The sequence below is a fragment of the Perognathus longimembris genome, chromosome 7 (assembly GCF_023159225.1).
Source record: "Perognathus longimembris pacificus isolate PPM17 chromosome 7, ASM2315922v1, whole genome shotgun sequence".
NCBI classification, from domain to species: domain Eukaryota; kingdom Metazoa; phylum Chordata; class Mammalia; order Rodentia; family Heteromyidae; genus Perognathus; species Perognathus longimembris.
Genome location: NC_063167.1, coordinates 82,211,267 through 82,236,529, shown reverse-complemented (window position 1 = coordinate 82,236,529; position 25,263 = coordinate 82,211,267). Strand labels below are relative to the sequence as shown.

The following is a 25,263-nucleotide window of genomic DNA, read 5'->3' as shown; positions in this document are numbered from 1 at the left end:
CTTACCCGGAACCAGAACCGGGATGGTGAAGCCCTTTTAAGCCAAGAGTGGCGGAGAAGGTGGGCAGGCCAAGTTCGTTCCCACCCGCCAAGGCCGGCGCGGGGAGCACTCCACCGACTCCCCGACGCCCACTGACGTTTCACCTTCAGACACCAGAAGTCGCCAGGTCACCACTAGCACAGCCAATCAGTGGGAGCCCGAGCGCTCCGGAGGCGGCTGGCCCCGCCCCCTCCGGGGAGTCGCAAAGTGCTGCAATGGCGCTGCGAGTGCCATAAAGCACAAGACGCAGTGCTTTCGTCGCGCTTTACGGCACCGGAACTCTTACCGGCAGCGAGAGAGTCCTGGCAGCTGTCGCTGCTACTTTTTCGTGGAAGCCCTGCAGTTAGGACTTTGTGGGGTCTGGCCAGCTGGCTACTCGTTTCCTCGAGTAATTGGACCAAACTGGTGCGGCTGTGTTTAAAAACACTTATTTCAGTCCTTCAGCGTGACACGAGGGTCTAATCTCCGGGCTCCTGCTCTGGAGCCACTTTGTGCTTTTATGTCTGTCCCCAGACTTGGGGGCGGGGCGGGGGGGGGAGCACCTCGGTGTCGCTGACGTGGTCTTTCTTGTTCACTCCATCCCGCAGTTCCCACCCTTTCCTCTGGAGCTGGAAATGCTTTACCTCGTCGGCCTGGGCCTGGGAGATGCCAAAGACATCACTGTCAAGGGTCTGGAAGTTGTGAGACGCTGCAGTCGGGCCTACCTAGAGGCCTACACCTCAGTCCTGACTGTAGGGAAGGAAGCCCTGGTAGGTCATGGGGGTCCCCAGCCTCCTGGGAAAAGAACAGTCTAGCATATGATTAGCATACAATAAGCTGAATAGAAGGTTCCAGTGCCTGCTGGCTAGACTCTTAAACACATCCCCTGATCTTGAATAGGATCCCTTTGAGTCGTCCAAAGCAGGAAATCATACACCGACCAGATGACTTAGAAAATGAAAGGGCAGTTTGTCCTACTTTACAAATTGAATGCTGTGTCTCTCCAGTAAGCAAAGGAAGAAAATAAAAGGAAAAGTTTTACACTCCCAGGGATTGTTATCACAATCCTTTATTTCATGAGATAGCCAAGAAATCCTTTCTGAGTTGAGTGCTAATGAGGTACTGAATTGGCCTTAATGAGCTGGTTATATATTCAGAAACCCAGATAAAAGCTTACCCCTTTGAAGTATTTCCATTGGGAATGGTGCTCGCCTTTCTGTCTACAGCATATCCAGAGAGATTGGATCTTTAAGTAGACATTTCCTAGCAAGGCTCCTGTTCCCACGTGTATATCTAGCATAAGCCTGAACCAGAGGATTTGTTAGTGGATTATACATTTAGCTGGTCATCATTGAGGGCTCAGTAAATTTTACATGAAGGGTCAATTTCAGTTGTATTGTCAAACTCCAAGCGGAGTAGTGATGAAGATGAAAACGTTCAGGGAATGAATTTTTACAGTCTGTCAAGTCTTCCAAACAAAAAAGTTCCTGCAGAACTTCAGATCTCTTTCGCCTGAGATTACAACCCAGAGAAGTTACTTTAAAATTGTGAAGAAGATGGGGCTGGGGATATAGCCTAGTGGCAAGAGTGCCTGCCTCGGATACACGAAGCCCTAGGTTCGATTCCCCAGCACCACATATACAGAAAATGGCCAGAAGCGGCGCTGTGGCTCAAGTGGCAGAGTGCTAGCCTTGAGCGGGAAGAAGCCAGGGACAGTGCTCAGGCCCTGAGTCCAAGGCCCAGGACTGGCCAAAAAAAAAAAAAAAAATTGTGAAGAAGAAATTATGTATGTTCTTTGAATTGGTCACGAATTGGAATACAAGTTGTGTTCGATGAGCACCTATTGGGCATATTTGTTGTTTTTCACTGTTAGGATGGAATCAGAATATCTAACCTCTACCTGAGGGAAATATGTCTAATCAGTAATCAAGGAAAACTAGAGTGAACTTAAACATCTCAGCAGAACAGAAAAACATAACAAGCAGTTTAATAGAATAAGAATAAGGTGTTAGAGCCCGCCCGGCACAGAGGAAAGTTGAGACCTGGTTGGTCATTGTTCTCTGTGTGTGTGTTCTTGGGAACTTCTTTTAATTTTAGTTTCTTACTGTGTAAAATTGGGTAAAAATGTCTCCCTCATAGATTCTTAACATAGTGCCTAACGCAAAATGTTTAGAAATAAAACACTTCTCAATTTCTGACTATCAGTTTCTTTATTTGTCAAACAGAGGTAATTTGAGGGTTATGTCAAGTTTTGTTAAGATGTGAAAGTGCTTTGCAAATGTTTTATGGTTTTGGCATGCTTTGTACAATTTTATAAAATAATGGGTTTTGTTATGACATTGTCAAGCATGTACATAATGTACTTTGTCGTATTTACCACCCCATTACCCTTTCTCATCTCCTCTCATGGGTCTCTTTCCCAAATATTTCTTCAACTTTCATGTCTCTGAAAAGAAATCTACATTCCACATATATGAAGAACCTAGTAGATTTGTCTTTCTGAGTCTTATTTTCTTAACATGATAGTCTCTAGTTCTGTCCATTTTCTTGCAGTGGCACAATATTCTTTATGGCAGAGTAATATTCCATTGTGTGTAATGCCACATATCTTTATCCAGTCATCTATTGATGGGTACCTAGGCTGATTCCATTATGTGTCTCTTGAGTGTTATAACACAGGTGGATATGTAGGCATCTCATGTATGCTAGATTTGAATCCCTCAGGTGTGCACCTAGGAATGATTTAGTTGGATCATTTAGTTTGAATTTTATATTTCTAGGAACCTGCATACTGATTTCTGTGATTATAGTAATTTACATTTAACACTGAATACGTCTTTCTTCTTCCTTGAACCCTTGCCAACATTGTGGGGTTTTTTTGTTCTTTTTCAGCATGGGCTGATGTGGAAACTTAGTGTGCTTTTTCCTTGGGGATGAGAACTAGAGATTGAACCCAGTGCCTGATGCTTGTTAAATCACTTGAGCTATACCTCCACCCCTCATTCCCTTTCTTGAGATGAAGTCTTACTAGTTTTACCCTTACTAGCCAGGAACTCACCATCTTCTGTCTCTGCCCTCTACTCAGTGTAATTTTGATTTGTATTTTTCCAGTGGCTAAAAGTGTTGAATATTTTTTATGTGTCTACTAGCTATTTGTTCTTCTAGAGAACTGCCTATTCAGTTTTGTGCCCATTAACTAATAGTATAATTTGTTCTTTGATGTCTAACTTAAAAAAATACATTTTTACTCACTTATGTGTGTGCACGCATGCATGGATCCTTGGGCTTAAACTCAGGGTCTCTTGTCTATCTCTGAGCTTCCCCCCCCACACACACACAAGACTTGAGCCACAGCTCACATCTTGCTTTTTGATGGTTAATTGGAGATAAAAGTCTTGCAGTCTTTCTTGCCCCGGCTGGCTTAGAACTATGATCCTCTTGGTAGCTAGAATTATAGGCATGAGCCACCAGTGACTGGCTAAGTTGGTATTTTTTTTAAAGATACCTTTTAAAGATACTTTTTTTTTAAAGATCCCCTGTCAGATGAAAAGATGCAAAGATTATATCTCATTTTGTAGTCTATCTGTTCATTCTGGTAATTGTTTCCTTTGTGCCCAGAAGTGTTTAAATTTCATTCAGTCATATTTGTTAATTCTTGCTATTGTTTCCCTGAGCTATTGGAATCTTATTCAGAATGTCATTGCCTATGCCTATTCTTGAAGTCTTTTCCTTATATTTTCCTCCAGTAGTTTTCAGAGTTTGAGGATCTTAAAGTCTTAAATCTAGTTTGAATTGATTTTGTACTGGGTGAGAGTTTGTCTAGTTTGCCTTTTATATGTGGGTAACTGCTTTCCCCAGAACCATTTGTTCAAGTTGATGTCCCCATCCATCCCCCTCTTCCCCCCACATGAGTTTTTGTCATCTTTGTTGAAAATCAAATGGCTAGAGCTATGTAGGATTTTTTTTTCTGATACATCTACTCTATTCCATTGGTTTATATGTCTGTTTTTGTGCCACCATGTTACTATTTTTGTTGTTGTTTTGTTTTGTTTTTGTGTCAGTCCTGGGGCTCAAACTCAGGGCCTGGGCACTGCCCTTGAGCTTTTATGTTCAAGGCTAGCATTCTACCACTTGAGCCCAGCTCCACTTCCAGCTTTTTTGGGGTAGTCAATTTGAAATAAGAGTCTCATGGACTTTCCTGTGTAGACTGGCTTCAAACCTCTATCCTCAGATCTCAGCCTCCTGAGTAACTAGGATTGCAAGCATGAGCTACCAAAACCTGGCATAGTGCTGTTTTGGTATCTGTGGCTGTGTAGTATAATTTCAAATCAGGTATCGTGATACCTCTAGCATTACTCTTTTTGCTCAGGATTTCTTTGGCTATTTGGGGTCTTTTATGCTTCCATGTAAATTTTAGGATTAATTTTTCTAGTTCTGTGGACAATATTATTGGAATTTGAATGGTAATTACACTGAAACTGTACAATAGTTTTAGTAATATAGCCATTTTCACAATACTAATTCTGCCCGGTCTATGAACATGGGAGGTCTTTCCATCTTCTTTCTATATCTTATTCAACTTTATTTTTTAGTGTTCGGTAGTTCTGATCATAGTGGTCTTTCACCTCCATAGTAAAGTTTATCTTTAAGTATTTATTTTGAAACTGTTTCTTCATTTCTCTGTGATTTATGTACATGGATTTTTGTATCCTTTGCTGAAAATAAGTTATATAAAACTTATATCTAGGGCTGGGGATATAGCCTAGTGGCAAGAGTGCCTGCCTCGGATACACAAGGCCCTAGGTTCGATTCCCCAGCACCACATATACAGAAAACGGCCAGAAGCGGCGCTGTGGCTCAAGTGGCAGAGTGCTAGCCTTGAGCGGGAAGAAGCCAGGGACAGTGCTCAGGCCCTGAGTCCAAGGCCCAGGACTGGCCAAAAAAAAAAAAAAAACAAAAAAAAACTTATATCTAGAAGTTTTCTGGAGTCTTCAGGGTCTTTTAAGTATAGGGCCATATCATCTGCAAACAAGGATAATTTTACTTCTTTCCTATTTGCATGTCTTTTATTTATTTATTTTTCTCTTGTTGCTCTGGTTAAGAATTCAGACTCTGTGTTAAACAAGAGTGGTGAGAGTGACATCCTTGTCTCATTCCTATTTTACAGATATACTTTTAGTATTTTTCCCACGTATATAATGTTGACATTGGTGTTGTCATATAAAGCTATTACCTTTTTAAGGTATAATCCTTATATATTCCTAGTATCTTCAGGATTTTTATTGGGAAATAATCTTAAATTTTTTTCAAAGGCTTCTTCTATGTCTATTGAAATGATCATCTAATTTTTTTGCTCTTCATTATATTTATGTGTTCTGTTATGTTTATTGATTTGCATAGGTTGAACTTTCCTTATATCCCTGGAGCGTAACCAACATTATCATGGTATATGATCTTTTTAATGTGTTGTTGAATTTGATTAGTAAGTAATCATTGACAATTTTTTATATATTTTCATCCAAAAAATTGGTTTATGAGGGGTGTGTGTGTGTGTGTGTGTGTGTGTGTGTGTACCCTTTATCTGTTTTTTGTATTAGAGTAATGCTGCCTTCATGGGGATAGTTTCAAAGCATTTTTCCCTTTCTATTTTATGTTTGAAGAGCATTGGTATTAGTTCTTTAATACTCAGGTACAATGTAGCAGTGAATCCATGTGATTCTGAGCTTCTTTTTGTTGGGAGATTATTCCTGCTTCAATGTTTGGTTTATATTTTCTTGGTTCAATTTTAGTAGGTCATTTATTTCTTCTAAGTCTTCCAATTTCTTACATTTTAAAATTTTTCTACAGATGAACTGGATTTTAGAAGTATCTGCTTTAATATACTTTTTTTGTCTTTAATTTCATTAACTTAGCTCTTCTCATTTGGTTAGTTTCTGTAAGGGTTTGTCAATCTTGTTTATATTTCCAAAGAACCAACTCTTTGTTCCATTAAGCTTTTGTACTTTTCTCAACTTCATTGATTTTTACCATAATTATCATTTCTGTCTGCTACTAATTTGGGGTTTGGTTTATCTTAATTTTTCTCAGACCTTGAGTTGCATCATGAGGTTGTTTATTTGAGATCTGTCTCACTTTTTTCTTTGCCAGTGCTAGGGCTCAGGACATAGGGCCTGAGCACTGTCCCTGGCTTCTTTTTGCTAGCACTCTACCACTTGAGCTACAGTGCCCCTTCTGACTTTTTCTATATATGTGGTGCTGAGGAATTGAACTCAGGGCTTTATGTATATGAGGCAAACACTCTACCACTAGGCCCAGCCCCCTGTCTCACTTTTTAACATAGTCACTGATAGCTGTAAGCTACCTCTTAGAACTGGGCTCCAGTGGCTCATGCCTGTAACCCTAGCTACTCAGGAGGCTGAGATCTGAGGATCAAGATTAGAAGCCAGCCTGGGCAGGAAAGTCCATGAGATTCTTATCTCCAATAAAGTACTCAGAAAAAGCCAGGAGTGGCACTGGTAGACCACTATCTTTGAGCACAGATAAGCTCAGAGTCAAAGCCCAAGCTGAGTTCAAGCCCCAGGACTGCCCCCCGTCCCCCGTCCCCCCAAAAAAGAAGAAAATAAAAGAACTGCTTTTCTTATATATCAAAAGTTCTGGTAAGGTATATTTTCATTTAATTCAAGACATTAAAAAAAAATCCGTCCTGATTAATGTCCTGTTGGTTATTCAAAAGCATATTTTTTAACTTCCATGTGTTCATATTGATTGTTTCCCTTAACTATTGATATTTGTTATTTTCTACATTATATTCTGGTAAGATACAAGAGATTATTTCAGCTTTTTGGTATTTGTGTCCTAAACTGTGATAAAATTTGGAGACAGTTCCAAAGGCTGATGAGAAAAATGTATGTTCTGCATCTATTATATGTTATATTCTATAGACATCAGTCATTTGTTCTATGGTTAAGAACAAATGAAGTTTTGTTGACTATTTTTGGTCTGGATATTGATGAGAATGATTTATTGAAATCGCCCAATATATAGACCTAGGTGTCTCTTTATTGACCAGCAGTATTTTGTGAAATTGAATGCACCAGTGTTTAATGCATGTATATGTATATATAGTTATATATAGTTATGTCTTCTTGATGGCTCATTCCCTTTAATACTATGTAGTCACTTTCTTTATCCTTTTGGCTAATTTTGGTTTGCAGTCGGCTTTGAATAAATGATTTGGAGTGATACAAAATAGAAGTTTCAAGATAGGGTTTTTTTAAACGTTAGATTATTTATCCAGTGTAGAATAGAACCACCTGCTAGTGTGTGGCTTCTTAATCTTTTTTTATTTTTAAGGAAATGTTAGTTCAGGAAAAAAACTTTTGTTTTTCAGTTTTCTGTAATCATGTATGAGTATCTTCTTGGATTTGCAAACATAATTCTTTTAACTACTCAATTTTCTGACTCATAAAGTCAAAGTAAAACATGAAAGTCAATGATTAGGGATAAAGATATATGGCAAACTGGAAATAATGAGAGCATTTTTTTTGTCTATAAAAATATTGTCATTGGGAACTTATGGAAGGTTACTCCTGGATGCCATCCTTTTCACATCGAAGGAGTTAAGTGTTAAGAAATAATTATTAGAGTTTGGAACCTATAGCATTGGTCTTGGGATGCTTAATCATTTATTACCTCATTTGTTTGACAAATATTGAGTGACAGATGTTCTGCCACAACAGCAGTCCTCATAACTTTTTAAAACTCAGCTTCTCAGTATGTGAGAAGCAGTATTATTGACCTATGCATCTTCTACTCCATTAGAGGTGCATATTATCCCGTCGGTAATCAGTTGTAAGGTTCTTTTTAGGCACAACAGCAATACGAGTACCAAGTAAACACTGGTTCACTGGCTTGCTCTCCTGAGCATGTTCTCTATACTTGAACTCCAAAAGATTAACTCATTCAATAGTTTGTTTCAAAAGTCCTTGTATGTTTAGAATTTAATTCTTTTTTCCTGCAGTTCTGCCTTCTTAGCAGCAAAAGAGAATATAATTTTAAATTTGCCTTTAAAATTATATAAACATATTTGCTGGTTTTGCAGACAGGTAAATCATTTCCTATTGTATCTTCTTGATGTTGGCTTTGCTTTAGCTAGAGAAAATCTAATAAAATCTGGACCACCTTGCATGTTTATCATTAGTGTTTAATATATTCTGCATTATCATGTTTCTAAACTGGGGCTCATGCATACATATTCTCTGTTCATTCTCTAATGTTCTGCCTGGTCTATTAAAGTCAAATTTAAAGGCCTCAGATGTTAAGGGGTCGGCTCCTCTTGGGATATTACAATAGCCCCAAAGACAGAGTTTAATTGCAGCATGATATACAGTTCTGGCTCACTGATGAGTTATATTAAATGATATGTATTTGGATGGTTGCCAAGATTTGCCTAGTTCTAGACAAAGATTGTTTTGTGGTATGTGTGCCTCTGTGAGTATGTGCATAGTTACCTGCTGTCTCTTTTTTTGGTATTGAACTTGAATCTGTAGGAAGAGTTTTATGGGAGAAAATTAATTCTTGCTGATAGAGAAGAAGTGGAACAAGAAGCAGATAATATTTTAAAGGATGCTGATGTCAGTGATATTGCATTCCTTGTAGTTGGAGATCCATTTGGGTAAGTCAAAGCAGACATTTTGAATTTAAAAAATTAGTTTATTGTTATTATAAAGGTGATACACAGAGAGAGGGATTATATTTTCAGTTCTATATGTGTGTATATATACATATACATTTACATATACATTTATTTAAACATTAAAAATATCAGTTTGTAAGTATAGTACATCTTGATCAATGATACCCTCTCATAATTCTCCTTCATCTTTCCCAATTCCACTCCTACCCTCCAGTTACATGGTTCCATTTCACATATGTGCATTGAATATTTATTGAGTATTTATTCTCCTTTATTTAATTTTATATATTTTTATGAATCAGCAATAACCAAATTATTGTGTTTAAAACTTCCTTGTCAGGTCCTGATTACATAAGCCCTATTTAAATTTCATACCTAGTGTTGTATGTAGTGACATACACTTGTAAATCCCAGTACTTTAGAGGCTGAGGCTAGAGGATCACAGACTCAAGGTCAGCATGGACTGCTTACTGCATTTAAAACCCAAGCTAGGTTCATAGCAACATATCAAAAATGCCAAAGGAAACAAAATAAAATTTCACAGTATAAACTTCCATTACCTTTGAGATTAATGAAGAAAATCTACTTGGTAAAGATGTGCTACTATGTTGTGAATTATCAACTCTACAGTTTATTTCTTTAACTCTGTTTTAGATCATGTAGGACATGGAATACCTTAACTAAGTTTATCATTATTAAATAAGCTATCCTATTATCAAAAGTCATGCCTGCTATTTGCTGCAGATAATTGCAAGCATGTTCATCTTCCTTTAGGCTTTTCTCTTTAGTCCTCTAATATTTTGTAACACTGCTGTCACTTTACTTGCCTTGAATTTATCATTTATTAAGCCCTTGATTTCAATTCCTTATATCCATTGGGAGCTCTGTTCTTTCTCATTACCAAGAAGATGGGCTTCTACTTGTCTAGTCAAGCGCCATCAATCTCTAATGTCAAGCCAAACAGCAGAGTCCTTTGTCCACAGCTGGTCACTCAGGATTTATGTTGGAGATTTAAGGAACATGAGAACAATTAAATCACTTTGAGCCCACTATCCAGAATGTTTCTCAAAACAATGGGGTTATATGTACATGTGTCTGTTAAAAAGAAGTAATTTATATCATCTGAATAGCCGAAGATTCTGTATCATAATTATGCTTGATTACAAGTAACTGTGGATAATTACACATTCAGAAATATTTATTTTGTTTTAGCCTCTGACCTTGTTCTATGTAAATTTAAATGTTTCTGAAAAGTAGTAGTACCTATGTTTTTTAGCAGTAGCGTAGTAAAATAAACTTAAAAATCCTAGCTTTAAGTATATTCTAACTTTTGCAAAAGTCTCTTATTATCACATTGACTTCTTCAGCATAATACCTGTGTTTCCATGGGACTCTTCCCCACCACACTTGCCAGCTTGGCTGAGTGGTCTCAAGTTACTTTTTATTTTCCTGGCACTGGCAATGTCTGTTTCACAGTACAGATATTACTCAGAGTGAGATTTACACACTGGTGCCAGCATATACACTTACTAGTCCTGGTGAGATATGTATAGAAATCAGGAGTAAGCATTTTATAAACCTTTGTAGCCATTTTAGAAAGTAAATTTTATTTTTTTCTTATTTATTGTCAAAGTGATGTACAGAGAGGTTACAGTTTTATATGTTAGGCATTGGATACATTTCTTGTACTGTTTGTTACCTCCTCCCTCATTCCCTTATCCCCCTTCCCCCTTAGAAAGTAAATTTTATATCAGCTGAATCTAATATAAAAAATCTGGGGCTCAGTTGCTCACACCTGTAATCCTAGCTACTCAGAAGGCTGAGATCTAAAAATCACAGTTTGTGGTTCAAAGCTAGCTGGTTCAGGAAAGTCCATAACACTCATCTCCAGTTAACCATCAAAAAGCCAGAGTGGAACTGTGACCCAAGTGGGAGAGTGCTAGTCTTGAGCAAAAAAACTCAGGGTCAGCTCCCAGGCCCTGAGTTCAAGTCCCAGGACAGGCACACACATACACAAATGTGGGGCTTATGTTTTTGTATTACTTTGTTTTATGTTTTGCTTTCTGAATAGTTATTCATTTATTTATGAGGCTTGAACTCAAGGCCTCAAGCTCTCTCTTGGGTTTTTCTGCTCAAGGCTGGTTCTCTACCATTTGAGCCACACCTCCACTTCCAGATTTTTTCTGGCTAATGGGAAATAGATTCTCATGGACTTTTTCTGCCTAGGCTAGCTTTGAACCAGAATCTTCGGATCTAAGCCTCCTGGGTAGCCAGGATTATAAGTATGAGCCATTGACTCTTGGCTTGAGTAATTTATTTTTATTGCATTTTACAAAACTATTATTCCGGGGCTGGGAATGTGGCTTAGTGGTAGAGTGCTTGCCTAGCATGCATGAAGCACAAAAACAGAAAAAGCCAGAAGTGGCACTGTGGCTCAAGTGTAAAGTGCTAGCCTTGAGCAAAAATGAAGCTCAGGGACAGTGCTCAGTCCCTGAGTTCAAGCCCCAGGACTGGCAAAGCAAACAATTATTCCTTGACAATGTAGAACCTTACAAATTAGCTTTTCACTTTAGTCTGAGAAACCCTGCTATTGGCTTTTGCTTTATCCAGTTTTTATGTCATCTCATTCCTTTTCACTGTAGCTGCCACTTCTACCTAATCCAGCTTCTTATATTCTACACCTTTGGTCTGGTCCATTCACAAACTCAGATTCCTATTTGTAAAGCCACAGTTTAGAAACCTTAACCGGCCTCTCAGATGAGATCTTTATCAGCTCCATCATTAGCAGATATTTAAAAAAAAAAATCCTACTTTGTCTCTATTCTGCCACTTTTGTTTTAAGGCCCATACTCATGCCAACCAACATCATGATCCTTCTCACCTTCACACCTTAGTTCAAGCTGCCTCCTCCATCCCTACGACCCCATCACCTATCTCTGACAGAACTACTCATCTTTTAAAACATAGCTTTTCTTGCTTTTGTCCTTTATTATGTCAACATACATACATCACTTATACTTTTAAGATGAGTCTTACTGTGTAATTCATACTGGCCTGTGTAGCTTAGGCTAGCCTTGAATCTGTGATCCTCCTGTCTCAGCCTACCAAGTGTGGGGATTACAGGCATGTGGCACCATATCTGTGCATTAGTTACTTGTGCATATGTGAATAAAATACCAGACAATACTGATGGTAGAAAGTATTTATTTTGCTAATGGCTTCAGTGAGTTCAACCCATTGTTCCTTGGTTCCCTGTACTTGGGCAGAGCCTCATGGTAGTGAGATGGTAGGTGAGGAGCCTCTTTATTATGGCAGATAGGAAGTAGAGAAAGAGACAAGAAAGAACCAGGGACAAGACACTCTCAAGACCTGCCCTCCATAACCTGCTTCTTCCAGATAGGTTTCACCGGAGGTTTCCAGAACCTCCTCAGATAGCACCACCACTGATGACCATGCACTCAACACGAGAGTTTTTTGTTTTTTTGGTTTTTTTTTGGTGAGCACCCTTAGATCTAACTCATAACAATATTAGTTTTCATATGGTATTACAGAATTTCATAAATAACATTGTACATCTACTATGCCTGTACATTGATAGCCTGTCTTTCACATTTTTGTCTCCCTAGCATACAATACTTAGCATATACTTGATGTGAATTAAGTATTCCTTGAAGATTTGGGGTATTTCCTAAAGTCAACAAAGAACAAAAGGATGAAGCATTGTCTTCCACTGACATCCATTCAATGAGATAGCTTTATACACATATTTGTGACAGGATATCTTGCATACATGGCTTTGCCATCAATGGAGGAAGCCAACAGTAATCAAAGTAAAAGAAATAAAATGTTAAGTGGGGGGAAGGCATAGTAAAAAGAGACTCATCTATGCAGGGTCATGTAGAAAAGCTTTTCTCTGGAAATAATCCTTAAGAAAATGTCAGAAGACTGAAAAGGAAGAGGAAAAGGGAAAGACAGGAAGACAGGACTGGGGAAACAGGATGACTGTTCAGGGGGCTGCTGCATAGTGACTAAGAGAAAAGGAAAGGAGGAGGTGGTAGGCATAGGCAGGAGCCATACTGCCTAAGGTCTTCATACTTTGAAATCTACTTGAAATACAGTAGCAAACCTTTAGACGATTTCAAGCTGCAAAGTCATAATCTGATTTACATCATTTAATATCACTAAATTACTAGAATGAATGTATTTTAGAGAGACAAGAATGTCTGTGGAGGAAGATAGAAAAGGACAATCCAAGACAGTTCAGGTTATATTTCCTGTTTCTAGTTAGTAGATTGTAGGCTCTTTAGGATTAAGTGTAGGTACTTAGATTCTCTTTCATTGAGTGTTTTAAAAAAAATCATATGGCAATTAATTTTCCCTATGTCTGTGATTAATCATATAATCAGATTAAAATAAGATTTACTACAGATTTTTTTCGTATGATCACTGGGTTACTGTTGAGGTATAGTAGCTAGAAATGGGATTGTGAGAAATACATCATTCATTTGATTAGACTTGATTTATTGAGGTACTGGGGTTTGAATTCAGGGTTTTGTGCTTATTTGGCTTGCTTGTTTAGTGTTCTACCACTTGAATCACACTTATGGACTTGTTTTGGCTAGTTATTTTGAAGGTTGAGTCTCAAGGACTTTTTGACTGAGCTGGCTTTGAGCCATGATCCTCAGATCTCAGTCTCTTTAGTAGCTAGGATTGTAGACATGAACTGCCAGTTCCCAGCTATTTATTGTTGTGTTTTTTGTTGTTTTTTGTTGTTTTTTTAAGAAGATTGTATGCTTAGACTGTTTCAAATTCCTAGACTCAAGTGAACTCCCCTAGTAACTTGAGACACAACATACCACCACACCCAGAATATGTAATTTTAATTGGTCCCCAAGAGTGAGAGTTTTGTTTATACCAGAAAGGACATATAAAATGCAAATAAAGCATGAATTCTTAGAAATACATGATTTTTAAAAGTCTGGTTTAATGTTAGGCTCTTTTTTTAAACTTATTTCAATAAAATACATGAAAGGAAGATTGTTCAGGATGCTCAATCTTAAATTCTTTTTTAAAAATTTTTTTAATTTTGTTATTTATTTTTTATATACTTAAATTCTTTTTAAAAAAATTGTTTCAAATACATATTAAATTGTGAAAAAACACATGTACCATAAAATTTACCATTTTCACCATTTCCATGCATTAAATACATTCACAGTATTAAGTTACTGAGAAAGATAATTCAAAGTCATGGAGTAAAAGTCTGGTTCAAGTGGTGGACTGCCTGCGTAGCAAGCTTGAGGCCCTGAGTTTAGTCCCAGCACCAACAGACAAACAAATAAATAAAATGTTAAGTAGCTGATGTAGTTCTCATCTATATTTTATTTAGCTTACTGAAAGAAATGTGAAATTAATCAGTGCTTTTGACTTAATCATGTGAAAGCCAAGAATCTCAAGTATTCTCTCTCTGAATCTCCATATAAGTCCTTGAATGAGATTTTCATTAGGAAAACTTCCTAATCATGGTTTTGTTTTATTCTATATTGGATCTTAGAGTGCTCTGTAATTGTGTGTCTGTATATGTGTACGCGTGTGTTAAATCAGTACATACATCAGTATGTGTGTATATAAAATTATGTGTAATTCTATAATATATAATATGATAAACACATAATATATGTTAAATATATAACTTTTGTAATTGAATGTGCAATTTTTATTCTTATGTTGTATGCCTTTTCCTTAATGGTGTGTGCACATACCACTTGTTACCAGTGTTGTCTGTGCCCATTTCATGAACTACATTTGAACAGTTACTGTTCAGTCCATGTCAGCATTATTAGTCCATTTTTTTTTCTCCAGCATGAAATGGTTTTATAAACTAATGTGTATGATTTCTTCCCCCTCTTCATTTTTCTGCGTTTTTGGATTGTTTCTAGTAGGTTTTCAAGATCAAACAATGAAATATTGTTGACAGAGACATTTCTAGCATATAAAGTATACTGCCAAGTTATTTTTTCTAAACAGTATTACCAATTAATATTCCTTCTAGTTATTCGTGAGAATATCATTTTCACTATGTTACTGGAAACCTTAGTTTATTTCCAGACATTATCTATGTTAAATGTATCAATACTTTATCTGCAAACTGATGTGATAAAATTTAAAAGTCATACAAATCTTGTACTTTTAAGCTAGTCACTTTTATGTACATTATTTTATTGATTTCATTCCTTAAGCCATTTTGCCTCTTGTCTTTTGAATTTGCCTTTAAAACAATAGAAAAAAATTAAAAACAATGATAGAAAATAACAAGTATATTATTAAGAAAATTTTTCTTGAGTATTTCTCAGCCTGTGACTCAGTCCACATACCAGAAATATTAAATTTGTATGTGTTACATATGTGTATGGATCTGATCATACAAACAAATTTACTGTATTTAGTAACAACAAGATCACTTAAAAAACAACAGCAAATAGTGAACTCACTTTTCCTTGTTGCTAATATTAAGTAGTATGATTCTGGTCAAGGTGATATTAAAACTGTTCTTTACAAATGGCACTCATGCTTTAAAAAAAAAACCTTACTCTAAATCAAATGCATAATTATTTTTCACACACATTTTTATTTTATCTGTGTGATTAAAAACAGGCTTCCCTGGTGGATTCTGGCTAATCTGTATCTGGCTACCTCATGGGGTTAAGCTCTTGATCTTCCTGCTTGGTATGCATTGACCAGTTGACAGGTTCTGCTTGTTTGTAAGCAGTTTCTCAAACATGCTAATGTTGTTTGCCTCAGTAGGGTTTGGCATTTCTATCAAGAGGGGGGGAGGCCGGGGAAGCTGGCTGGGAATATGGCCTAGTGGCAAGAGTGCTTGCCTCCTACACATGAAGCTCTGGGTTTGATTCCCCAGCACCACATATATGGAAAACGGCCAGAAGGGGTGCTGTGGCTCAGGTGGCAGAGTGCTAGCCTTGAGCCGGAAGAAGCCAGAGATGGTGCTCAGGCCCTGAGTCCAAGGCCCAGGACTGGCCAAAAAAAAAAAAAGGGTGGAGGGGGAAGCCTTTGGTAATGCAGTTCTAAATTGATGTGGGTTTAGTTTTCACAGCATTCAATCTATATTTCCATATATTCTGTAGAGACAGAATATAACCATGAGACTTACCTCACAAAAAAGGAAAGGCAACAGGCAGAACATGCATTCACACACACACACACACACACAAATTATACATACACAAATTTCACACAGTAACAAGACTGGTAAACAGTTAAAGAATGATGCTAGACAGATATAAACTCCTAGCAGGATTCTGTTAGAATTCTAACAGAAAGACTGAAAAGTTAAAAATACCGAAACAAAACTTTCAAAATTGGATAGAAAAAGAATTTGGTATAGTTTTGCCATAACTTAGAACTCAAAAGTAGTAACTTGAAGAATTTAAAGGGTCTCACTTATATGTGGAAGCTAAAAAGTTGTTCTCAAAGAAGTAGAGATTATACTAATGGTGTGAGAGCCCAGGAAGTGCATGGGGGAAGAGGGGAGAAAGGGTGGTGAATGGGTAGGGAATTACATTTAATGTTTGATAGCACAGCAGTATAACTGGTCGACACCAATTAGTTGATATTTCAAAATAGCAGGTAGAGAGGATTTTCAGTGAATCCACAGATGTCTTCTGTAGATGTCCATAGGACAACAAGCAAACAAATTTGCCCTTTCTTCAGAAGCTACCAGTATACTGAAGTTCCAATTCCACATTGTAAAGGATGTGGATAGGATGGAGATAAAACCCTTAAGCAGAATTTGAGGAAAAACAACTCTGACTTAAACTCATGAAAACTGCTTTAACATTTTAGTGATGTATGATTTAACCTGATTTCTCACTGCAGGGCTACAACACACAGTGATCTTATTCTGAGAGCAATGAAGTTGGGAATCCCTTATCGAGTGATTCACAATGCTTCTATCATGAATGCTGTAGGCTGCTGTGGTTTACAGGTAATGTTGCAAAGCATTTCATGTGTAATTAAACAACAATATTTTCATTTTCTATATGTTATAAGGAGATTTTATGAGTTGTGAAACATTATTTGATAGTATACTATTTAGTATATACTGCTTTTCTTTCCATTTCTTGGAATTGGTGCTTAGATTTAGCTAGTGAAGTATTTTAATTTTGTATCTTGTACATGCAGAAAAATGGAAAATATACATAATCAACAAATATGACTATATTTTTTAAATTATTTCTATATTCCTTTAAATGACTAATTCAGCATTGCTGAGGACCATATTTTTCCTTACAGTATTATTTTTGGTCATCAAAGGCATAACAATGACTCCTTCCTTCCTTCCTTCCTTCCTTCCTTCCTTCCTTCCTTCCTTCCTTCCTCTTTCCTCCTTCCTCCTTCCTCCTTCCTCCTTTCTCCTTCCTCCTCCTATTTCTTTTGTACTGGGGCTTGACCCCAGGCTTTTATGCTCTTGCTTGTTTTTTCATTCAAGGTGTTCTCTCTAAAGAGCCACACCTGTACTTCTGGCTCTTTGCTAGGTAATTGACGATAGAGTCTCTTGGATTTGTCTGCCCAGGCTGGCATCAAATTGAGTTCTTCAGATATCAGTCTCCTGAGTAGCTAGGATTTTTAGAAAAGACCTTTTCCTTTAATATTCCTTTACTGTGTATTTATTTGGGCTACCATTTGTAGGAGAAATAATAAACCGGAACGAGTGTTTCTCAGCTTTTAGTATTGATTAGAATCATCTAGAGGACTTGTATGACTGATCACTGTGTCTTATCCTCAGATTTTCACAGTAGATCTGGGATAGGGTCCAAGGGTTTATATTTGTAACAAGTGCCTAGGTGCCACTGAAGCTGCAACCACCAGCTCACATAAGTGAAAAATCCTAGAAAGGAATCTTACAAGGAACTATGTTAACTCTTTTAGTTTCCAGAAATCTACTTGTAAAATATAGAATACTAACAGCTTTCTTGTATGCTTTTACATAATTTTTCAAAAGGGAAGTAGGCAGCACTTTCAAAGGCATTCTGTTATCTCTGTGAAAGAACTTTTCCATAATTTCAAAAACAACTATCCAGTTGTTTTTTGAGCAGAAAGGTACACCTTGAGGGCTATGGTAAAAATTAGTATATATATGTCAAGTGAAAGAAGCCAGACAGAAAATCATATTGTATAATTCTACTTATAGAAAATGTTCCCCAAAGGAAGATTTACAGACAGAACGTAGTTGGTGGGAATTACTTGGGTTAACTGTAAATGGACATAAGAGAGTTTAGTGGGGTCAGGAAAGTGTTCTAAAGCTGGGTGTGGTGATGGCTGGCACAGCTCTAAATTTCTAAAACAGTGAACTTGAAACAGGTAAATGTTATGATATCTAAATTATAACTGAATTAAGTGGCAAAAAATGAATTACAAGAAGTTTGCTAGATAAGAGTAAGATATTTCTACAGTGAAGAAAGTTCAGTTAAAGGAGAGAATCTCGGGAACATTGTAGATTTGGAAATTAAGAAAGCTGACCTGTTTTCCAAGGCAAAAATTGTCTTGACCAAAATAGGCTGAGCATTCAGGTTTTTTGTTGAATAAGTTTTAGGATTTTTCAAGCTTAAAATCTTAGTTGTTCCATAACAAACTGTTTAGTGTATTAGAAGCTGCTCCAAGGTGCCATGAGACCAGAAAAAGAGGCAGACAATTCAGAATTGCACACAGTACTGAGTACTCGAGGACTCGCTGCCAAAAACGCATGTGGTCACCCTTAAAACAGGGGGAGTCCTACAATTTGAGTCACAAGGCCTGGGTTTCTTAAAGATGGTCAGGACAGAGGTAGAATGTACTTGGGCTAATTGTAAAGACTTAGGCAGATTCTCGACAGTAGGAGGCAATCATAGAGCTACACATACACCCTCTAATGGTTTTGTCTATTTATAATGTGCTAGGAAGGTGTGCAGAGAAAAATCAACCATGGTTTCTTATGGACAGTCATGGTGTTCTGATCAAGATGGCTTCAGTCATGTCAAACTGAATCTGTACATTAGCTCTAAGCACATATCTTTTCAAATCATGAGATTTGAAATTCTGAATAACGCTATTACTCTTTTCTATTTTTAGATTTTTCTAATGAAAGAAAAGTTTATTTACTTGTCTAAAGCTAGACAAGTTGATTTTTTTTTCAGTACACAACAAGAAGACTAAAGTCCTTTTCTTGGGTTTTCCCCTCTCCTTCCTCTTCTCTGTCCTCCCTTCCCTTTCTCCTTTCTTTTATTGCTGAGGATGGAAATCTGAAACTCACAGGTTCTAGGCAAATACTCTACCAATGAACTACATTCCGGCTCTTCTTGACTGTTTGGAGATGAACATTTCTGCAGACACATTTACCAGTTAGTCATATAGAATTAGACTTGCTTATATTTCATATTGCTTCTGCCTTATTGTTTGAAAAATAACTTGATAGTAAGTGGATGACTCTTGGAAAATTAGGAAAATACAGTGATTAGAAATTTAAAAAAAATCCATGGTCTCTCAGCCTAGAGGCATCCACACTCGTTGTTTGGTATATTTTCATACAGTCTTCTTCAATGATTAACATGGGTTTTTAGGCAGAACAAATATAGGAAGGCATTGCACATTCTGAAACATTTCTGTTTTTTAATCCTTTTCTTTTTTCTTTTTGTATGTGTGGGGGAGTTCTGAGGATTGAGCCCAAACTCTTGTGCATACTAAGCAAATTCTCTGCTAGTGAGCTACCTATAAGCCTCCTGTAACTTTCACCTTTTTTAGTCATTTGTATGACAATATATGAATTCCTATGCAAAAATTTAGTGACCAAAAGGGTTTTGAAGCATTTCAGAGGACAGGTAAATGAGTCCGTTTTATGAAAGCAGATAGCAATGATTTCTGGGTAGAAACTTTCATCAGTTGAAGCTGCTTTCTTTCAGGCAGAGGATTGTATAATTTTCTCATTGTGAAATGCTTCAACTTTCTCTTGCTATTACATGAGTGACCTTGAGTATTGCCATATGTTCTTTTGTTTATATAGTACATATCTGTTCTGGAAAATGTATATTTCTTTCAAAAAGTAACAACTCACTTCTTTTTTTTTCATGTCTCACCACTCACAATAATAATTGTTGACCTTGTAGTGGTTCTTCCTGTTTTTGAAAACCTTAGTTGGTCTGTTGTCCATGGACTAATGTAGGAATGAGGAAATCTAGTCCAATACAAAGAACTAGTTATCAAGGATATCAGAGCTCTGCCTGATCTGCAACTTTAGAAGAACTCATTCAAGATTTTGATTTTCTTTTAGTTTACAATAACTATCTTTGACTATATGCTAAAATCATTGGCCTATTAGAATTTTTTTTCCTTTTCTTTCTATTTCTATTTACTACTCTTTCTAATTGTTACTTATTTATTCATTTTGATTTTCTGTAACAGCATAGCCCAGGCCTTGAACTCATGATCCTTTTGCTTTAAATGCTGAGGTTACAGTTCAACTCATATTTGAGTTTAACTGTTTATTTATCCCCTACATTAGATATTGCTTTTGGAATTAACCGAATTTTAAATTTCAATTTATAGATGGGTTTTCTCATTTGTATGTAGGCATATATATTTTGTATCTATTCTGTATATTCAGTCACAGTCAACTTTAAGTTGGTCTATGTACCTTGTATGTGGCTATGTCCAAAATCTTTTTCTTAGTTTCAGCAAAACTAAATTATCACATCAGTGTTATGCAATGTATCCTGTCTAGGAGAGAAAACAACTCACTCTCAATTATGTGATCCAAACAGTTGTCTGTTTTGACAAATCTGCTGATTCTGCTTTTCCTCACACTTCACAGATTTAACTGTGGAGCCAAATTTCTCATAGCAAGTTAATGTTTCTAATTTTTCATGTCCATAATATTTCTTAATTTTAAATTAAGCACAGAAATGTTTATTAGTAATATAAAACAACAAGTGTTTTAATGACTAATCATGAGTGGAGTTTTTACAAAGCATCTACAATTGTGAAAGTTAAGAAACCATGGAGCAGAGAGAAGAGGTGAGACTCAGGCTAAACAAGGTGGAAGGAAGGAAATGAGTGGTCAGCCTCTGTACAAGCTGTACAGCTTGAATGGATGGGAATTTGCACTTGGTACCATGACAGGAATTAGAGACACTGCTTAGAGCATCAGGTGTAATAGCTATGTCTATACAATGCCTTTCTGCTCAGCTCACCCTCCCATTCTTGCTCCAGGTTGTTTCTATGCTATAATTCTTATGTATCCTTTAAGTCCCAGCACATAGCCAGTCTTCTTTAGAAGTTAGCTTTATATGTTGTATGCGGGGGAGAGGGAGGAAGTAGGGTTGCTGGACTCTCAAAAATTTGATAATTACTTTTTACTATCTAGGACTATTTGTCTCTTTTGTCTCATCTTCTCACTCTAGGTAGTACCTTACACACAATGAATGACTGGATAGTTTTGAACTAGGAGTATTTTGTTGTGTTTTTTCAAAAGTGGTTTTTATATTTTCTCATAGATAAAGTACAATTGAATTGAAAGTTAGGTCCATTGCTTTCTCTGTGAGTTACTCTAGGTTAAAATGAAAAAAAGCCTGTGTTTTCTTTACCATTTTCCTAGAGAACAGCAGGCTTTGTTTGTTAGAAACTAATGGGAACAGTGCTAAGAAAATCAGTCCCCTCGTGAAGGCTTACCTTAGGAGACAATTCAGTATGTGAACTTATGCAACCTCAGTTCTTGTCCTGAGTTACTTGCCCTAGTTTCTTTTTAGAGCTTGCTGGTAAGTGCTCTGGTTGTGAAACACAGAGTATGGGTCCTTCTGTTCTTTGAGGTACTGACATCTGAGTGGTGAAACTCTGCGTGATGTTCCAGGATTTACTGAAGCGGTTTGTCCTGCAGCCACAAAGGTGCTGCTAGTTATAAATCAGGGGCCTAGAGGCAGTGCTTATGTGATGTTTCCTTTAGTCCCATGAATTAGACAATTCAAAGATGCTTTTACACTGAGTACTTCAGTCAGTGTTTTTATGTGACTAGCATCTTAATTCTCTTTTTTAAAAAGACATCATTTCTTTAGAATGGAGAACTTATTTACTTCCGTAGCTATGTTTCTATGTCCCTTAAAGTATTTAAGATTTGCTTAAAGTATTTTTATATAATTGTATTGCATTTATATATAATATTATTTCTTAATGGTTTCCTCATGAAAATTTTTCAAGGAAATAATACTGATATTTCAAAATCCAACCAGAGAGTAAGAAATCCAGTCTTTGAATATATGTAGTTGAGCTTGTCAGAATTGAATCATAAGTGCAGCTTCAGGTATTTGGTAATTTTTGCCCTCATTCTATTAAGGGATGCAGTTAGATTCTGTCAGGACATAGAATTTTAAAACATTTTTGTATTGTTATAAACATCATCAAATCTCTTAACTGTAAAGGGCACATAACATGCCCTTCGTTGTTTAACCCTTACAAACTGCTACTAGGGTTATAGTTACTGTACTCATCTGTGTGTGTGTGTGTGTGTGTGTGTGTGTGTGCGTGCGTGTGTGCGTGCGCACATGTGCGCGCGTGTTTGTGCTTGGGTGCCTGCTGGTTCTTGGCCTGAACTCAGGGACTTGTGCTTTTGCTTAGCATGCTTACAGCTGGTGGTCTACCATTTGAGCCATACCTCTTAGAGTTTTTATGACCTTGAAATGTAAAATATGAGAGAGGTTGAACCACTCTGGTGAAGCAGGGATAAATGCCAAGAGAGTCCTGTTCCCTTCCTATCTGCTTCCCTTTCACCTCTCACAGCACCTCTGAAACTGAAGCGAGATGCCTTAGACCACTGGAAGCAGAATCAGACCATGTTTCCAATGAAGAAAAAAGGCTTTAGAAAGGTAAATGGCTTCCTCAAGGCTCACAGTATTTCAGTGCAGTTAATTTGTGACAGAGGATTAGAATGCTTTCCAAATCTGTTACAAGTTGTTTAAAAACCATGTTGAAATGGAAAGAATTGCACCATTATAGAACACATTAATAGTGCGTTTTGCTATACACTGTCTTTGAAAGTATATCTCCTTTTCCCAGTGCCTGGATAAAAGCTAGTATTAACATAGTCACTTTGCTGTTGAATATATTTTTACGCTGTTTAGACTTCCCATCCCTCTGGGTAGGAAGGACAGCATTTCTCATTATTCCTATATTATAGATATAGACTTAGAGGGATGTCACACAATGAGCAAATTGTAGAACTAGAACTGAAAACTAGATTTTCTCAGCATACCATACAGAACAGGATACATTTAAGTGAACTGGTGCAGTCAGCTTGATTGAGAGGAACCAGCCTCTCTGTTGCATTGATGGTTAGGTGGGTGGCCTACTTGAGCACAAAGGAGGAAATGTGGGAGTAGATCCTTATCATTGGACTTTGGGAGCCAATAGAATCTTGCTAAATAAAGGGGGCAGAGGTTTTGAGAGTGGCTGGAGTGATCATGTGCCTTGTGGGCTTTACTCAGATAGTATGGCAGACAGGAGCATTTCCTTGGACCTATTTGGAGCATTTCTCCTTTATTAACTCACTAGGTGACTTTAGCTAAGTCCATTGACTCTTCTTAGCCTTGGTAATGTCAGCTATAAACTTATGAAATCTACTTCGAGTGATAGAAGGCCTTTTTAATTTCTAGGTTCTTCATATTTTTAGCCACTGCATAGGTAACTTGTAAATTGGTTGCCTGGTGCTATACCGAGCTGCCTAGAAGCTTCCTACTGAAATGAGTTTTCAGAAAAACACCAGCTACTATAAGAACTTCTGCTACAGATTTCATGTAGGGTTTATCTCAAGTCTGGTTCTCACTTTTTGTTTTGGTTGTAAAGGAGTTAAACTTTTTCTTTCTCAATGAATTAGTTGTGAATTGCCCCGTCATTGCCTAATGTTTTTGTTTTTTCTAGCTGTATAAGTTCGGAGAGACAGTGTCTATTGTGTTTTGGACAGACACTTGGAGACCAGAAAGCTTCTTTGACAAAGTGAAGAAAAACAGACAGAATGGCATGCATACATTATGCTTACTAGGTGAGAATTTGGGGGTTTTCATAAAGTCATTTTGCTTCTGTGTTAAGTAAGAACTGTTCTATGGACAGCTAGTAAGAGGTAGGGAAGGGCAAGGGCGTGGAGCAGCAGCCATTCCATGTAGCACCGTGCCCCATACTCTCCCGGCACCATTTGATGTTCTGTGTGCATGCTATAGTTCACACTGCTCCTTCTGCTCTGCAGATCCCCTGGCCATTGGGATCCTGTACATTGTCTGCTGTGGCTCCTTGCCCACCTACTACAACTGAGACTTGCATTGAGCTCTTATTCCCACCATCCCTGACTTTTCGTCATCTTCCTAGAATGTCTCTAATACTGCTGTCAGTCACAGGTTGGTACATCTGAAAGAGACTGTGGAGAGCCTCTTAATGCTACCTGTGTTACAGATGACATCAACACCCCATTTCCCCACTCCCATCCAGCTACTAGTGGCAGAGCTGTTATTCACTGCACCTTTCCCTGTACTCTGCCCAGTTTGTATTTCTTGTTTGGTGTGGAAAGAGCAATGCTCACTCTCCCAGCACTCAAAGTTTAAGAAGGATATGGGCTTTGCTTTTTAACAGAGGCCCTGAAAGCTTCATATTTAGTAGGCTGTTTTCTAATAGCATATGTTGCAAAAGAAATATTAGTGTTACTGTTTTAAACTTCACCTGGTGAACAGGACACAGCCAAGTGATGTCTTTGGTAACTTTGAAATTATACTGAAGGTTGGAATCAGAAGATTAAATCCCAGTGTTCCTGCTTACTAGAGAGAGAGGATATTGTAGAATATTTCTTAACCTTTGTCTTCATAGTTACCAGAAAGGAATGAATACTCCTGCTCCATGGGGTTGTATAGGGCAGTTCTTTTCAAACTGCATGATTGAAGGACCAGGATTAGTTGGTTTGTTTAATGTTTTTAATTTCTCTATATATTTTTGTCTCAGTGGTAGAAGCTCTCTCTCTCTCTCTCTCTCTCTCTCTCTCTCTCTCTCTCTCTCTCTCTCTCTCTCTCTTTTCTTTTTTTTTTTTTGCCAGTCCTGGGGCTTGAACTCAAGGCTAGGAGCTTTTCCTGAGCTTCTTTTGCTCAAGGCTAGTGCTCTAACACTGAGTTACAGTTCCACTTTCAGCCTTTTTAAAAAAAAAAAAAAAAAAACAGGTCATGGGGCCTGAACTCGGGGCCTGAACTCAGGGCCTACATACTTGTCCTTGAACGTTTTTGTTCAAGGCCAGTGCTTTACCACTTTGAGCCACAGCACCACTAATTGACTAATTGAAGATGAGAGCTTCATGGATTTTCCTGCCCAAGGCTGGCTTTGAACTGCAATCCTCAGATCTCAGCCACCTATTAGCTAGGATTGCAGGCATGAGCTAGTGACGTCCAGCAAATGCTTGTAAATTCTTATTCTCAAATGTGTAGTTTATAATTTACTGGGAGTAAAAAGCTCACATATTGGCCTTGATCTTGAAAACATAC

At 37.4% G+C, this 25,263-nt stretch overlaps 1 protein-coding gene across 2 annotated transcripts in view; it reads left to right on the top strand.

Moving 5' to 3' along the window:
- Positions 1-313: 313 nt before the first annotated feature.
- Positions 314-25,263, top strand: part of Dph5 (diphthamide biosynthesis 5) — a 34,053-nt gene continuing 9,103 nt past the window's right edge. The window contains exons 1-5 of one of the 2 annotated variants that reach the window (XM_048352060.1): positions 314-444; positions 627-788; positions 8,568-8,692; positions 16,607-16,715; positions 23,669-23,789. In XM_048352060.1, coding sequence (XP_048208017.1) covers positions 654-788; positions 8,568-8,692; positions 16,607-16,715; positions 23,669-23,789 — 490 coding nt within the window. In that variant the 5' untranslated portion in view covers positions 314-444; positions 627-653. Of the gene's footprint in view, positions 463-626; positions 789-8,567; positions 8,693-16,606; positions 16,716-23,668; positions 23,790-25,263 lie in introns of both variants that reach the window. The other variant, XM_048352059.1, reaches the window with a different exon arrangement.